Source organism: Aegilops tauschii, chromosome 3 (assembly GCF_002575655.3).
Source record: "Aegilops tauschii subsp. strangulata cultivar AL8/78 chromosome 3, Aet v6.0, whole genome shotgun sequence".
Taxonomy (NCBI): domain Eukaryota; kingdom Viridiplantae; phylum Streptophyta; class Magnoliopsida; order Poales; family Poaceae; genus Aegilops; species Aegilops tauschii.
The window spans coordinates 42,411,945-42,427,482 of NC_053037.3; the positions used below are offsets into that span (position 1 = coordinate 42,411,945).

Genomic DNA, 15,538 nt, shown 5'->3' on the forward strand with positions numbered 1-15,538 from the left:
AACTAATTATTCAAGAAATATTAGTGTTACTAAATAATTATTGTTTTTTAAAACTATAGTTTCAAACTCAAACAGTGAAATGTGTCACTTCATGCTCAAGCTAAATTCCTGAGGGTTAATAGGATTGACAACTTACTATTGTCAGGAAAACAACAAGTGCAGACTTGAAAACGAGGGAGAACAGAACCCGGAAGTTAAGCGTGCTCAGGCTGGAGTAGTGAGAGGATGGGTGACCCTCCGGAAAGTTAAATGATTTGGTTGATGAGGAATGATTAGAAATTAGAGGATAAATTGAGCAGTGATGAGGGGTGGTGATTAGAGATTAGAGGTTAAAATAATTCAGAAATTTGAAAATAAAAAAAAAATCATAAAATTTTCTTTAGTCCCGGTTGGTGTTACCAACCGGTACTAAAGGTGGAGCTCCACGTGGCCGCGGCCTTTAGTCCCGGTTCATGTAAGAACCGGGATTAAAAGGGAGAGGCATTAGTAACGACCCTTTAGTCCCGGTTTAAAAAAACTGGGACTAAAGGGCCTTACCAACCGGGCCAAAAGCCCCTTTTTCTACTAGTGTAAAGTTAGTATAAAGTTAAGACACTTATTTTCGGATCGGAGGGAGTATCTCCCAACAAACTTTTTTTCCTAGAAAATCTCTCAACAAAGTATAGTTGCACTGCATATGTTTGGCATTCCTACGAGTAGTAGGCACTAGTCCCATTTTTGCGGACAACGACACGAGCAGGCATGGGTTGGCATCATTTTGGTTGTCTTGATGCACGGCACGACCTTTACAAATCCATGAAAATGCGGGCATATTCCCACTACTGTGCATGCATGATTGGTTACGCAAACTAGGAACTTGTCGTCGCTCTCTATTTTGCCCTAAAGAATACAACTCTCGTAGCAAATAGCTCCGGCAGGTTTCCGCTCATAGCTGACTCTGTCGAGCAATCCGTGCGATAATATCTTTTCCTGTACTGCAATCATAATCAACAACAAACACAGTGCGAGGAGATATATAGGCCCGAGCTTCCTGATTGATCCTGACAGTGACAGGCACGCGCTACACTTAAAATCGTGGGGTACTTGCAAGCCAAATCTCACACAAAACTCTAATCGCTACTCTTGCATGTGTGTTAGCTACTCACTGATATCTCTCTGTATTGTTCGATATGGTGTGATTGAGCAGCTAATAGGTTCGGAGTACACTTCTGGTACAAGCACAAGTGTGCTGAAATGGAAGAAGCAACAACATGGGAAGGGTTGAGAGCCAGAGGTGGGAGAGGAAGTGCCGTCGCCGGTTCGGTTCGTGACCCCTTCTGGATGCCTGCTCGATCCACTCCATCACGTACTTGTAGGCGCTGTCTTCCATGGCCCGGATGCAAGGCCCGGCCCTCTCATGCCGGCCCAAGGCCCACCCGTGGAGGGTTGCTAACAATGTGTAGAGCATATACTTAGCCATGACACTTACACTAGTACTCGCTCTATTTCAATTAATAAGGCATGAACGCATTTAAAAAAAAGAAGACCATAATTGGGGCATCAGTGATGGCGGCGGGGAGTAAGGGCGGCGGCGGCAGGAAGTGGTGGCCATTCAGGCCAGAGATGGGAGGGGGCGGAAATTCACTCCACGCGGCGTCGGGCGAGTATATTTGAGTGGCTTTACCTCGTTTTTTGGGCCGAGGAGGATAATTTATTCTCTTGTAACCGTTGAAAGTTCGGTTAGCTGCCTATTTTTCTCCTCTATAAAGGTTTTTAGGGGATCTGTTAGAGATGCTCTAAGGCCCCTATATTTTCTCCTTGATAGTTCTCGCTAAGCCCCTCCCCCCCACCCCAAAACTCAACTAAGATCCGCGAACCCCAAACGACGCCTCCAGGAAGGGGAGCAACGTCTACACGCTGCCGCCGTCCACAAGGGGAACCAAGACTTTCGCCCAAAAGGAGCGACAGGCTGTGAGCGCCCGAAATGGGTTCGACAGGGGTTGCAACCTAATTTTTAGGGTTTCAATGAGGCTTTCGAGAGCCGCAACAGGGCCAAGGATCAACCGTGCATTCCAGGCTAGAGTGAAAGCATGGTGCGAGTGTCAATGTGGACATGTTCATTGCGCATCCGGCCACGCAACATGAACCAACATGAATGCAAGGGAGATCATCCGCGAGACAAGTAGGACACTATCGATCCGGCCGGCGCCGACGGAGAAGACGTGGCCGGGATCAACTCTTTGCAGGAAGTATGGAATGGCCGGCGCCGGCGGAGAAGACGTGGCCGGGATCAACTCTTTGCAGGAAGTATGGAATGCATCGGACCAGTAGAGCTTCATGGGAGCCAAAGGGGGCCATTGCCCCCTACTCTAGGAAAACTGCCTCTAAGTATTAGGTTTGAATATCAATTATTTCTTGGAGTTCATGCATAACTTACCTTCAAGAATCTTCATCAAGCTCCGCCACTGCATCGAACGCCAACACAACAAAGTCTGTATTCCATATTCAACATTGGTCTTGTTCTAAAGGTCTTTGCGCCAGAGGTTCAAATATATATAAAAAATAATTTAAATATTGGTTTAGAAGATATAAACAATTTAAGTTTACAAAGGGGTAATAAAAAATGATGGGTTTGTTTGGGAGAGAGAAGATAGAGGTAGCCTGTTGGGATAGTTGATTTCACGTGCATGATGGGTGGATTGGATATGGGTTGCGCGCGTAATTGGTTAGACAAAACCGCTTCCTCATTGTGAGATGAATTTGTGACTTCCACTTCCAAAGATGTCAACCACTTAGCACCCGCCCATGCGCTAGTGAGTGAAAGCTCATGAAAAAAAAAAGGCAATAGCCATGCCGAACGTGTGAACTGGCCAGAATGCACGAGTGTGACCCAAAAAAATGTTTAGCCCAATCCACCTGCAGGCATGGAAAAATTGCAAGGAGGAAAATGCCGATGCGGTGTACCTAATGGTCGAGACCACGGATCACTCTCGAAAATTTAAATGTGGTAAAATAAATCTGGTAGTAAAACTTTAGCTAAATGGGACAAAAACCTGCAATACATTCAAAAACTGAAATTCACTCTTAATAAAACGAAGACACGACGAGCTGGAGATTACTACTCCATGGCAAGGCGTCTGAAACTAAAATGAATATATATATATGAAAAATCCATCCTACCACCCGGTGGTAGTTACCCCACATGTCTCATATACTACCATGTGGTACTATATATATATACTATTTTATTATTTTAAATATGTTCATATACTATATCTAAGATATTTCAAAACAAGTTACATGAAAAAATTGCATATGAGCCCATAGTTTTTGTTATATTTGTGAAATACGTACATATTTGTACGTAAAAAGAGCATACTCAAAACATGATACATACTACCTAAAAGTTAGTATATATACTACCTAATCATTGTGATATACTACATACTACACGTACATACTCTCGATTTCGACAGATACTACATACAACATACAAAACGCAAGTGGTGGTAACTACCACTGCTTGTAGGAAACATTCTTAACAGAATACAACATACTTCCTAAAATGGAAATAGTCCATACTTTCTTAACAGAATACAACATACTACATACTCCATACTTTCTTAAGTGGAGATACTCCATACTTCCTTAACAGAATACAACATACTACATACTCCATACTTTCTTAAGTGGAGATACTCCATACTTCCTTAACAGAATACAACATACTGCATACGCATTAGTTTGTTGGAAAACTACTCCATTCTATCACTCTCTTTAAAATTTACTCATTCTACATACTCCCACTTTGAGTGTACACAAATTAAGATTCACAATGTCACCAAATAATTAATCCTCGCCGGCGGCATATATGATCATACTCTCTTTTATTATTATTATTATTTGTAGAAAATACTATCTTTTATGATGTACTCCATATTGTATTGCTGCTACAAATACAATCCACTACATATACTCTAGTTAATTCCTCATACTCTTATTTGTAAACATACATACCAAATAAAAACTACATCCATATTCCAAGGCGCAAGCAGAACTATATACACCTTGGTACCATATAATTTCATCCATAGATACAGATTCCAGAGATATAAGTGGTGAATGCGCATGAGATTTTCGAAAGAGCACGCACATGACTACAACGTATCCACTCAGGGGGTGTTTGGTTCCAGGGATTTTTTGTGTCGGGACTAAAAAAGGTCCCTAGCAAACCAAACAGGGGGACCTTTTTGGGACTTTTTGCTAAAAGTTCTTAGAAACACCTCTTTGAGAGTCTTTTTCAAAAAGTCCTAGGGACTAGAAAAAGTCCTAGGACTAGAGAACCAAACACCACCTCAACTTGATGCATGCATGCACACAATTAGCTAGCCCAACAAAATATAATATGTGTGTCGTAATATACTATGTACAAAATTTTTCTAGAAATTTCATCCTCCATACTACCTATTTTTAACAAAAACTACGATCGTATTCTGACTAAAGATTTTCCTTCCACCAGGAATAATAGGCGTCACATCCACACATGCTTATCCCATAAACAGTTTGACCAGGTGCGTAGCCCAGAATTAAGAAGTGGTTGAACAACTTGCCGGATTATTTAATAATAAAACTAAATTAGTTGCTCTTATTGGATTCCATAGAACCCGTTAACCAGATCCATCTATCCGGTTGGCTTGTTGGTGCGTAGAGTGTGGACACGTGGAGGTCAGCTAGCTAGGTGGTAGTTACCATTGCTTGTAGATAAAATTTGTCAAATGTTTCTACAAGTAGTGGTAGTTACCATCACTTACGTTTTGTATGTTGTATGTAGTATCTGTCAAAACTAAGAGTATGTACGCTTAGTATGTAGTATATAACGATGTTTCGATAGTACATATACTACTTTTTAGGTAGCATGTACCAAATTTTGAGTATACTATTTTTTACGTATAAATATGTACGTATTTCGTGAATATAACAAAAGTATGGGCTCATATGAAATATTTTCATGGAACTTGCTTTGAAATATCTTAAATATATTATATGTACATATTTAGAATGATAAAGTATTATATATAATAATTCATGATAGTATATGAGACATGTGGGTAACTACCCGGGTGGTAGGAGCCGGAGGAGGAGCGGCAGTAGCATCAGGGTGGAAGACGCGGAAGGAGCAGGCGAGGTCAACGGCGACGGTCATGACCGCGCCGTCGTTGCCGCACTTGCCGCAGTAGTTGGGTGCAGAGAACACGGTCACAAGCTTCCCGCCGGCGAACTCTTGGTCGTACCCGCCATCCTTCATCTCGTGTGCCCTGCACACCATGGCCAGCCCGTGCCTCTCGCAGAACTCCTCCACCACGTCGGCGCCGAAGGTGAAGGACGTGCTCCTGCGCGGGTCCCCCCACCCCAGTCGTCGCCGTCCGTGGTGGGGTCCGACCACAGCAGGTCGCACACGAGCCCGTGCTCGGGGACGTCACGGTTTTCTAATAATGAATTTTTATAATAATGTTTTCTAATAATGAATTTTTACAGGTTTTTTGTTGAAAACCGCCTTAACTATCTCACCTTTAACTTTTTAACGGTTTTCTATAAATAAAATTATGTTTTTTTACTTCTAAACTATGTTTCCTTTGATTTAAGTTCATTGGAACAGAGGGATTACAAGCATTTAAGACGAACAAACTACTAATCCGACGACGAATTGATGACTGCATTTCGTTTATGTGCAATACAGTACAGACAGCGTAGCAGCATGTTTTTGCTTATTATTCACATGATGATGTACATCGATCGACCCCTGTCCCCTGCTAAGAAGTTCCAACTTTGTTTGGAGGAGCTTCCTCCGGTTTGAGCAATGAAATCCCTTTAACCCCGAAAAAAAAAAAAAAAAGTTCCAACTTGATGGATATACTGCTGCTACTAGTAGGTAGCTACTTGGTGGTTTGGTAGGGCGCCTCGCAGAACTCGCCGCCAAGATCGTCGCACGCCTCGTCCGGGAACACCCTGCATCCATCCATCCACACACAGTTTCCATTTAGTGACAGCCTGACAGCTGAAGTGCTACAGCTAGTATGATTGTGAAGGCAGGGTTACGTTTTTGGCTCGTCGTAGGCTAGGTACTCCCTCTCCACCTCCGGCGCCCTCGCCGCGGCAGCTGGGCCGCCGGCGCCAGCGTCGAGCTTCGTCTCCGGGTACATCTGCGCGTCGCAGGCCTCGCCGCCGACCAGGTCGCAGGCCTCCATGGGGAACACCCTGCACCCACCATCGCGCCACCACATGACACGACAAATGCCCAGTTCAGTTCAAGCTCACCGGCATCTATATATCTAGTCAAGAACGGAGAGGAACGTACGAGACGCTGGAGCTGTAGTCCGCCTCCGGCGCCGCCGCAGCCGATGCACGGACGCCGGCACCCACAAGCCTTCTGCCGCCGGCGGCCACGGCGGCGCTCCTTCTCCTCGCCGCCGGCCTGCCCGTTAACGTGACAGGCAGCACGGCCGACAAAGCAACGGCGGCCTGCATCATCTTCCCGTTAATCTGATCCTTTCTATCTACAAGTCTAGAATACGAGGTTGTGGTGCTTCCGGCTTTGCTGTTAGCTCTGACGATCAGGCTAAGCAGTGCCTGCTTATATACTGCCACGGATGTGCCCCTTCTGGATAACAGTGGGGCCATGTGCTCTCCTCCTATTGGCTGTCCACCTCAATGAGACCAAATTTTGTACCACTCCAAAGATATTTCTGCCACCCCAGGCTTCATACTTATCTTGCCTCCATTATTTGTTACAAATGGGCAAAATGTGCACAGGATAAGTAAAAGACATGTCGCCTTCTGACCTCTGTTTTTATCTCCAGTTTCTGTTTGAGAAATCTACCATTGTTTTTCAGCAACTTATGTTCTCCCTATTGCAACCAATAAGAAACCTACTGGTGAATGATGATAGATACATCCATTTCCGCGACAAGTAATTCCGAACGGAGGGAGTAACTATGATGAGAGTACAGCGCTGCCCCGAACAGGAACGACCACCAGAAAATAATGAACGATATGCACGGAGCCCATACAGCCAGGATAGAGCAAAGCAGAGCCGGAAACTAGCTACATTGCACAGCTTAGCCATAAGAGGCAGTACCATCAAGAAATGGCTTACAAGGATTGTTGAAGTGCAAACACAAAGACTTCTCCCGCATCATTAACAATGAGGTAGTAACACTGAGAACAAGGTCGGGAAATACTTCCAAGTTCTAACTACGGAGCGACGCTCGAGGTACCGGTGGCAGTCCAAGCTCGTCCTCCTGCACCACATAACGAAATAAACGACCCATTATTCAATAATGGCTCATGGTTGCTTAGTCATCGGTCAACTGTAGCAAATCATGCAGCATCGTCCTACCAGGTATAAAATCACAAGCGGCAAACCAACTGTACCAAATCATGCAAGTTTGTCCTATCATGTTAAACTGGTGAACTTAGTGTGTGTGTGTGTGTGGAGGTTGATTGGTACTTTTATGCCTTTTGTCCAAAAATAACAGAAAACATATGCGAGAAACTCAGGCATAAAGTGCGTGTTTGGATTTCAGAATCCATGCACTATTTTTATCATGCTAATTCACCCCCAAGGAAAGAAACACCAGAAACTCAGGATAATATTATGCCAAGTTAAATATGCTGTGTGAATTGCATTCTGTTGTGCAATGTAAATGCACATGGAATCCACTTACCTGGTGCCTGCTTACGGGAACTGCTGCAGGATAAGTCGGTGCAGCGGGCAAGTTAAGATCAGATTCCTCATCTGGCTGAAGGTATGATGGGACTGCAGCTGACTCAAACTCCATATCAGCTTCCAGAGCATCCAGTTCTGCAATGTTCAATACAAAAGAAGATATGAGGACAGTAAACAGAGGACATCTAGACTATTTACGACTATGTAATTCCCCCCAGAAGAGTACATGCCTGGGACCAACATGGCAGAGAAAGAAATCTAGAATATTTATGACATCGGGATATATTCTCCAACTGAAAATATTAACTTTGCATATTCTAAAAAGGGCCTTCTAAAAATTACAGTTAACGAAAAGAGCAGTAAAGCCAGATCAAGTTACAGTCTTCTCCAGCTGAAAATACAGCCTCCATACCTCCCATTAGATCTTCCTCGTCAACATCATCGGGGATGTTGTAGCTTCTACCAAGAGATTCTTGTATCTCGTTGCTCACGTCCATCAGATCCGTCATTTCATCTTGCATATTCTACAAATGACAGTTCACAAAGGAACTTGTGTTACCATCAAGTGAAGGGAGAGTAATGAACAAACATTGAAAGAGAAACATTTAAGGTGGTTCATCAAGTCATTAAGTCGTACATCCCACTGTGGATACCAAAGTAATTTTCTTAGGCCCTAACCAATGTCATTTTAAGGTGGCCAAGTGCAAGAAGCACACCGAAGCACTTGCCTTGATCCGGGATGTTTAGTCTGTCCGTCCGTCCGTCTGTCTGTCTGTGAGGTTTATATTATGACTATCTGGTTAAGACTGTCGTAGCGTCGTTATTACGACTGGTTGTCAATGTAGTACCTAATGTAGTGCGAATGGTTGTTCAAATTGCTCTGTTCTGCCTATTGAGTGTGTGTCTGTGCTGGTAACCTCACCACTGGAACAAAAGGTTACCACACCGCATGTCTTGCACGTAACCAAACGGCAACACCGCATCTGGGCAAAACATGCCTGCAACCAAACGGCATACTAGTGTTTCGTCTATAATGCAAGCTGGGTTTTGTGAGCAACCAAACTAGGTGCAGAACATGGTTTTCAGCCTGCATTAGCTCAGCCAGGCTCTACTCAGCCACTGATGCAAGGAGGCCAAAAATGATGCAGGTAACCAAAGAGGCACTTAGCTGTACTTCCCACTGTAGATACTACATTAATATTGTTTAGGCCCTAACCAAATATGTCATTCTAAGCTAGCACCAGTAGGAGGTTGGTCCTTATTCGGATGGTTGCCAAAATGACCATGGCTATTCAATCACATCATATGCACTCTTTGTTATGAAAATAAATTGATGGTTGCAGAATGTAGGGTAAGTAAGGCTGATTGCCGATCCAATAATTTCTGGTCAGGCCAGATGTTGCACATGAACAGAAGATGTAAAAAAGAAGGATACGACTTTTGTTGTTGTGTAATTTTCTTCATGTAAACTGCTGGGAAATGTGATCCCAGATTAGCCAATCGAAAGGATGGACTCTAGAGTTAGTATGATCCTAATTCCTAAGCTTTTGGAGTATGCCCTTTCTGCTTAAACTATTCATTGCGCACTACATATGTTATTGAGCTATGTCTTGGAAATTTGCAGGTGAATGGTTACTGATATATGTATCCCCTCTAATTTAGTTACTGCTATTTGAAACTAAATCAGAGGGGATACATCCTACGCATCAGCCACGACACTGAAATACTCAAATTGTAGACAAACAAAACCTGACAGAGCATACATGGCAGTAGGAATTCGGCAGCAGCGACAGCAAAACTAAGAACGGGGAGGAGCAAAACGTACATCGATGTCCTCGATCTTGACGGTCTTCATCATCCCCTTGAGCTCCTTGTTGGCGGCCTTCATTGCACCCATCTGGACAGACAGAAAATCAAGAAAATTCAGCAACCGGACTGCAGATGAACTGGACTGGCCCAGCGGTAGAGACGAGGAGACGAAGGGCGGGCGGGGCGTACGGTCTGCTGCGCGTCCTTGAGGCCGTCGGCGGCGAAGCCGACCTGGTCGAGGTTGTAGGTCTGGTTGTAGAGCATGTTGCGCTGCTCCTCGTACATGCGCTTGTGCTTGAGGAGCCTGATGGCGCGGGCCTTGATGGCCTCCTGCGAGGGGCCGGGGCGGGCCTTGCGGATCTGCTCCTTGTACCGCGCCAGCTCCTCGTCCAGCTTCTTGATCTTCTCGTCCACGCTCTCGCCCCGCTTGTTTATCTGCGCCACCGGTCAAATCGGAGCGGCATTGGATTGGATTTCGGGCGTGGGAAGGGGAAACGAATCGGGGGAGAAGGCGGGGAGGGAGAGGAGACTGACTTGGTTGGTGGCGTCCTGGATGGTGGGCAGTGGGTCCTTGCTCTTCTTGGCGCCGAAGATCTTCTTCATCTCCGGCTCCGGCGGGCGGGCGGCGGCGGCGGCGGTTTCTCGGCTGGAGTGGAGGGACCTGGTGAGCAGAGTGAGTGCGTCTCTCTTTGTGTGTTTCGAAATTCAGATGAGCCTTTTTCTGAAACTGATATTGAGATGTAAATGGGCTTCGGTTTTGTGGAAGATGCAAGTAATGGGCCTACAAGTTAAGAAAGTTGGCAACTCGCGGGCCTGCCAGCCTAAAAAGAATGGTGAAATTAATAGCATATTTTTATTTTATTTTTCAAGAAAAAAATTAGAGGTTAATTATGGTGAGAAATTGTGACTTCTTTCATCATCGATCGATTCTTTTATGATGTTCTGGATCGATTTCATCAAGTCTATTTGTTATAATAGTAATAGAAAATTTGATTATTCTCTCTTAGATTTCAATATTAGAAATCATTTATCTTATGGAAAAGGTTTTTTTGAACCACGGACTATAATGTGTTTCGTCCAAGAATTTTTCTTAAAACCTCTTAAATTGAATCCATGTCTGGTTTTGGATTGGGTTTCGAACTTTACGATTTTCAAACACTATGCGGAAAAAAAACTTATATGTAGATAGCGCTATTAGATTATGACTCCCAAAATTTCGTAAAAAGTTATGGCGAGATATAAATATATTATTTCAGTCCCTTCCAAAAAATTGTTAGTTTCTCCTTTTTTGCAAAAGACAAATTGTTGTACTTTTATTTAATAAATATTTCTGAACCTTTGAAGGCTTTAAATTACTCTAAATGTAAAAGAAATCAGGTGGTTTTTTATGAAATAAATCACCAGTAAGCATAAACTAATATGATCATTTGTCATCATCATCAACATAAAAAGCCAGGGTAGGTAAATGAATTTTTGTAGTGGTTATTGCAAAAGACACACATGGTCTTAATGTTTTTATATTTTTTGACGGTTATTGTTTTTTTAGTATTTCTTACATATACATGTTTTTTTGACATCTTTTCAAAATCTAAAATTACGAAAGAAATTCAAAATCAACCTAGGATCATTTTATAGTTCATTTTTTAGTATCAACACTATCATAACAACAAAAACATTCATAGTTTAAAGTTCTACTATCAACCCATTCGCAAAAAAGCGAATTGAGACTAGCTCATATGGTAAGGTTTTTGTGGTGGAACCAGCACTCTAAGGTTGAGTCCTAGTCTTGGCACTTGTGTTCGTATTTTGCTAAATTTATTTCAGTCTGTCCAGTGATGTATGTTCAGTGGGAAGAGACATTCCCATCGACTACGGAGGCACCTTTGGTGACTTCGTCAATCTCAAGATGATGTACCGGCTTAGTCTTTCGGAGGTGATCATAGGGGTAGGGTGTGCATGCTTGCATTCATAAGAGTGAGTTTATGAACGTCTGCATCCGTAGCGTGTAAAGAAAAACATTTGCAAAAAAAAATCTAGTATCAAAACCAAGCAAAATGCATTCGGGTTCCAAAATTTATGACATCATTCCATTTTTTTACAGGGATATTATTCCAAAAATAGTGTAGTACTGCCAGTAAAAACTGGATTCGTTGCCTATTAGACGAGTACTTAGTTTATGCGCCCAATTAAGGCTTTGCAAGGCTGCACATAATCAACGTGGAGTAGTAAGTTAGTTTGATCCGGGAATATGCATGCGGGAGGCAGAGCGCGCTGTCAATGGAACTAATTAGCGATAGAGAGCACCGTGACCGACAAGCTGGATCAACGAGAAGCAAACATTCAGGAAAGCTTGTCTACCGACAGTAATTAATCAATTTCCAAATGAAATGTGGATATGGAACACAAGGCGATCACGCATTAAGCACATTCCATGCTGATTACGATACGATGCTTCCAGGAAGCTTCGTGCATGCCTCACTCTTTCCATCTCTTCCCTGCCCCGGCCGGCGTGCTCTCTATATCTCGCTCCATATATATGTCGTTGCACCGACTGATGAGGCAAGGTACGTAGCTAGGTCTCATACATATATACGGCCTTCGTCAAGCTCATTGGTAGCACTCTAGCGGCTACCCAAGGAGCAATGGCGGCGGCGGCGCCGGTCGTTCTGGAGATGGACGTGCACTGCCGGCAGTGCGCCAAGAAGATCCGCAAGTCCATCAGGGACATGTTCGGTACGTACGCATGCATGCATGCGCCATGCAATGGACCATTCATGCATGGATCATGGATGGACCGATCTAAGTACTTACTATAGTTGATTGGTGCTACGATCGATCCATCGATCTGAGACAGTATGCATGCATATGGGCGGAAAAAGGGGAGAGCTCCCCGTTCCTGGCTCTCCTGTAACTGGATTCCCCGGAACCACAAGAATCCTTGCAGGTGTGGACAGGGTCTCCGCGTCGCACCAGACGGGGATGGTGGTGGTGCACGGCGGCGACGTGGACGCCACGATGCTGCGGTGGCTCCTGCAGCGGGCCATGGGGAGGCCCGTCACCGTCCTCAGCGACGGCGGCCGGGAGTCGATGCTGCACTACGAGGGGATCAGGCACATGGCGCCCACGCACTACGCGCCGCATCCGCCGCCCTACGCCTGGGACAGCTCCCCCTACGCCGGCGGCTTCTCCGGGGCCTACCACCACCCGTACCAGCACTGGTCCACGCCGCCGCCGCCGCACCCGTATGGCTCTACGTCGAGCATCTTTGACGACAGCGTCCCCGGCAATTCCTGCTCAATCATGTGACTCGATCAGTTGCCCTAAATAAGTTTATCTCGTTAGGAAATTACAATCAGTAGCTAGGTGATATTATGTATCGTGGCATTGAGTTCCATACGTGCATGGTTTATTTTCACTGCCCTGCAGGGACCAGCTCTATATATTTGAGTTTTTGCATATATAATTCCTCTCGCGTTTGAGGGCTAATTTTATCAAATTATAATTTTTTTGATTAATTTGCTGTGAATATCATGGTGCCATGCATATGCACCTGAGTCCAGCTAGACCATTCGTTTGAATAGTTTAGATTGCTTAAGAGCATCTTCAACTGTCGTCCAACGCGCGGCGCGCTAAAAATGAGTTTGCAGCGCGCCGATCGTCTGCTTTGGCGCGGCGGGGAGCGCTGGCTCCAGCAACCGCGGTAAAATGCAGCGCCCGCGCGTCGCTTCAGCAGGCGCGCTAAAATGCAGCGCGCTCTCGCACAAACACTTTGAACTAGCATAGATAGATGAACCATACATAGTTGCATAGATAAAAACGATACAAAGATATTTTACATTGTTCATAGCAGAGATAGATAAAGAAAACTATGGTGCAACCAGTGACGATTCCATTAGGGAGGCTTCAATAGGCTTAAGCCTACCCTCCAAAATCATATTTAAGCTAAACATACAACTTGACAAATATATTCTGGTGCTTTACATGCAACAATTGCACTGCATTTGCTAATTAGACTTAGGAAATTTATGTTTTAAGCCTACCCTCCAATGTCCTGCTAGATTGGCCACTGGGTGCAACTACATAATACTTAAACTACGGTGCAACTAGAACTACTCCGAGTCGTCCTCATCATCACTCTCGTCGGTGTTGTCCGAGGTAGAGATCCACACGTCATCCCAACGTTCATCATCTGACGTGAAGAACGACTTCCCACCGGCGTTGACGAGATCGCACTGCGATATAGCCAGTGCCTTCCGCCGACACCGGTCCGCCCGCTCCGCGCGACGCCTTGCCGTCCTCTCCGCCCAGAAGGCGCGCTCGTTGGCGACGTCCTCCGGGTGGCGCCGGCGCCACTCCGCCATGGCTCGCTCGTCCTCCTTGGCGATGAGGAGGCGGCGCTGCCGTCGACGGTGCTCCGCATGGTCCAGGTCCGTGATAAGACGAGGAGGAGGGGCGACGGCCTGTGCCTGCTCGCGCGTGTAGACATCGCGGAAGTTCATCTGCGAGCGAGGCCTCTCTAGGCGCCACGCTGCCGCGTCGTACGCGTGGGCGGCCTCGTGCGGGGTCTCGAACGTGCCAAGGCCGAGGCGGACGTCGCCGGACCGGATCTCAGCGTAGTACAAGCCGGAGGGGCGCTTGCGGACGCCGCGGTAGCCCGAAGATGACCGGCGGCATGGTGGCGCGGTGGTGGCGCGTCGATGACAGGGCGCTGAAGCGGCGAGGAAGCGGGGGAGAGCGCGTGTGGCAGTGTGGATAGCCGCGTGGCGAGCGCCGCAATTTATAGGCGCGCCCGAAGCAGGGCGCCAAATCTACCGCGCGAGCGCCAGCTTTCTCCCCCGCGCATGCAAACGTTTACCGCGCGCGCTTGTTTCCCGCCTCCGCTGAAGCATTTTACCGCGTGCGCGCGTCTTTAGGCGCGGCTGTTGGAGATGCTCTAACACATGTATCACGTGGTAGCTACACTCTTTATTTTATTTTATTTTTTGCATGTATTTCTGGAAATTTTATTTTTGAACAATCACGGGGATTCCAACTGGATGCATTACTCAAGAGTCCAAGTTAAGGTTGTAGTCCTAACTTAAGAATCTTTTAGTACCCTCGAAAAACTTAAGAATCTTTTATACTAGATGTAATAACATCAGTGGTGCTTAAATTTGTCATGGATGTTCATTTTGATGTCTAAAATTAAAAAATACATCGAACTGGTTCTAAAACTTGACAGTATGGTTCAAATACGGTTCATATCACGTATAGATATATATGTAGTTGAATAGACATGTCAGCATGGCGGGGGCCCACCTGATATGTTGGGACAGACAGACTTGCAGTGTGTACGTCTATATGACCGTTTGGTCCCATCTGTCAGTGCTCACCGGGAAAAAACAAGAAGAAAACAAGGTACGCCCGGGACTCGAACCAAAGACTTCGAGCAGGACAAGACTTATGGTAACCACGTTGTCCAGGTAAATTGCTATCCTCTATGCATCGGTAACCTTTATCATCACTAATATGCCCATGCAGTTAAATGGGCTGCACTCAGTGCAGACCTTTTTTTAGGTATACCTCGTGTCATTTATTCATGCGCAGAATTACAAAACCACACGCAGCCACAATCAAGAGGAATTCAGAACACACACAGTACAACACTTTGCAAGAAGAAACCCGTGGAAAATTTGCAAAGAAACACTTGGGATCCTAAAAGCAAAGCAATCAGATGTCGCCGCCATATGCCGTCGTCGCAAAAGCTTCATCGGATAGAGGGGAGACGCCAACTTGCTGATGTAGGGTGGAACCCTAAATGGCCGATCTTTCACGAAAGAAACGGATCCCTACGAAGAACGTGATGAACACGAGGGGAAACACGAGAGAAATCACTCAACCAACAAGAATAGATCACACATGCGCTAGATCGATGAACACAAAGGTAAGATACAAGATCCAAATCCAACAAAGGACGATACAAGAGGTAACCGGTTCTTCTCCGAAAGGAGGTCTTGATGGGGGGTCTTCTCCGTGAGGAGGTCT

At 45.3% G+C, this 15,538-nt stretch overlaps 3 protein-coding genes and 1 long non-coding RNA gene across 4 annotated transcripts; all 4 read right to left on the bottom strand.

The window, feature by feature from the left end:
• Positions 1–1,097: 1,097 nt before the first annotated feature.
• Positions 1,098–5,374, bottom strand: LOC141042244 (uncharacterized). The gene is made up of 2 exons (XR_012204134.1): positions 5,096–5,374; positions 1,098–1,428 (listed from the first exon to the last, which is right to left on the bottom strand). It is a non-coding gene; the product is annotated as an uncharacterized lncRNA (long non-coding RNA).
• Positions 5,375–5,683: 309 nt separating this feature from the next.
• Positions 5,684–6,634, bottom strand: LOC109769477 (light-regulated protein, chloroplastic). The gene is made up of 3 exons (XM_020328219.4): positions 6,335–6,634; positions 6,076–6,234; positions 5,684–5,985 (listed from the first exon to the last, which is right to left on the bottom strand). Exons 1-3 carry the CDS (start codon positions 6,505–6,507, stop codon positions 5,913–5,915), a joined length of 405 nt encoding a protein of 134 aa, XP_020183808.1. The 5' UTR covers positions 6,508–6,634; the 3' UTR covers positions 5,684–5,912.
• A 420-nt stretch (positions 6,635–7,054) lies between these two features.
• On the bottom strand, positions 7,055–10,230 carry LOC109769466 (vacuolar protein sorting-associated protein 60.1). Its single transcript, XM_020328210.2, has 6 exons — positions 10,049–10,230; positions 9,704–9,949; positions 9,531–9,602; positions 8,118–8,229; positions 7,704–7,840; positions 7,055–7,277 (listed from the first exon to the last, which is right to left on the bottom strand). Exons 1-6 carry the CDS (start codon positions 10,115–10,117, stop codon positions 7,227–7,229), a joined length of 687 nt encoding a protein of 228 aa, XP_020183799.1. The 5' UTR covers positions 10,118–10,230; the 3' UTR covers positions 7,055–7,226.
• A 3,393-nt stretch (positions 10,231–13,623) lies between these two features.
• On the bottom strand, positions 13,624–14,357 carry LOC109769517 (uncharacterized). The gene is made up of 2 exons (XM_020328255.1): positions 14,327–14,357; positions 13,624–14,222 (listed from the first exon to the last, which is right to left on the bottom strand). Exons 1-2 carry the CDS (start codon positions 14,355–14,357, stop codon positions 13,624–13,626), a joined length of 630 nt encoding a protein of 209 aa, XP_020183844.1.
• Positions 14,358–15,538: the final 1,181 nt, after the last annotated feature.

Bases quoted from the DNA above. Each gene is read 5' to 3' on its own strand.
- LOC109769466 (XM_020328210.2), bottom strand. From the start codon at position 10,117: ATGAAGAAGATCTTCGGCGCCAAGAAGAGCAAGGACCCACTGCCCACC. The intron at 7,841-8,117 runs GTATGGAGGCTG...TGAACATTGCAG, and splicing joins CGAGGAAGATCTAATGGGAG to AACTGGATGCTCTGGAAGCT. The intron at 7,278-7,703 runs GTAAGTGGATTC...TATGTGGTGCAG, and splicing joins TTCCCGTAAGCAGGCACCAG to GAGGACGAGCTTGGACTGCC.
- LOC109769517 (XM_020328255.1), bottom strand. From the start codon at position 14,357: ATGCGCGGGGGAGAAAGCTGGCGCTCGCGCG. The intron at 14,223-14,326 runs GTAGATTTGGCG...TCGCCGCTTCAG, and splicing joins AGAAAGCTGGCGCTCGCGCG to CGCCCTGTCATCGACGCGCC.
- LOC109769477 (XM_020328219.4), bottom strand. From the start codon at position 6,507: ATGATGCAGGCCGCCGTTGCTTTGTCGGCCGTGCTGCCTGTCACGTTA. The intron at 6,235-6,334 runs GTACGTTCCTCT...TGGTGGGTGCAG, and splicing joins GACTACAGCTCCAGCGTCTC to GGTGTTCCCCATGGAGGCCT. The intron at 5,986-6,075 runs GTAACCCTGCCT...GGATGGATGCAG, and splicing joins GCCTACGACGAGCCAAAAAC to GGTGTTCCCGGACGAGGCGT.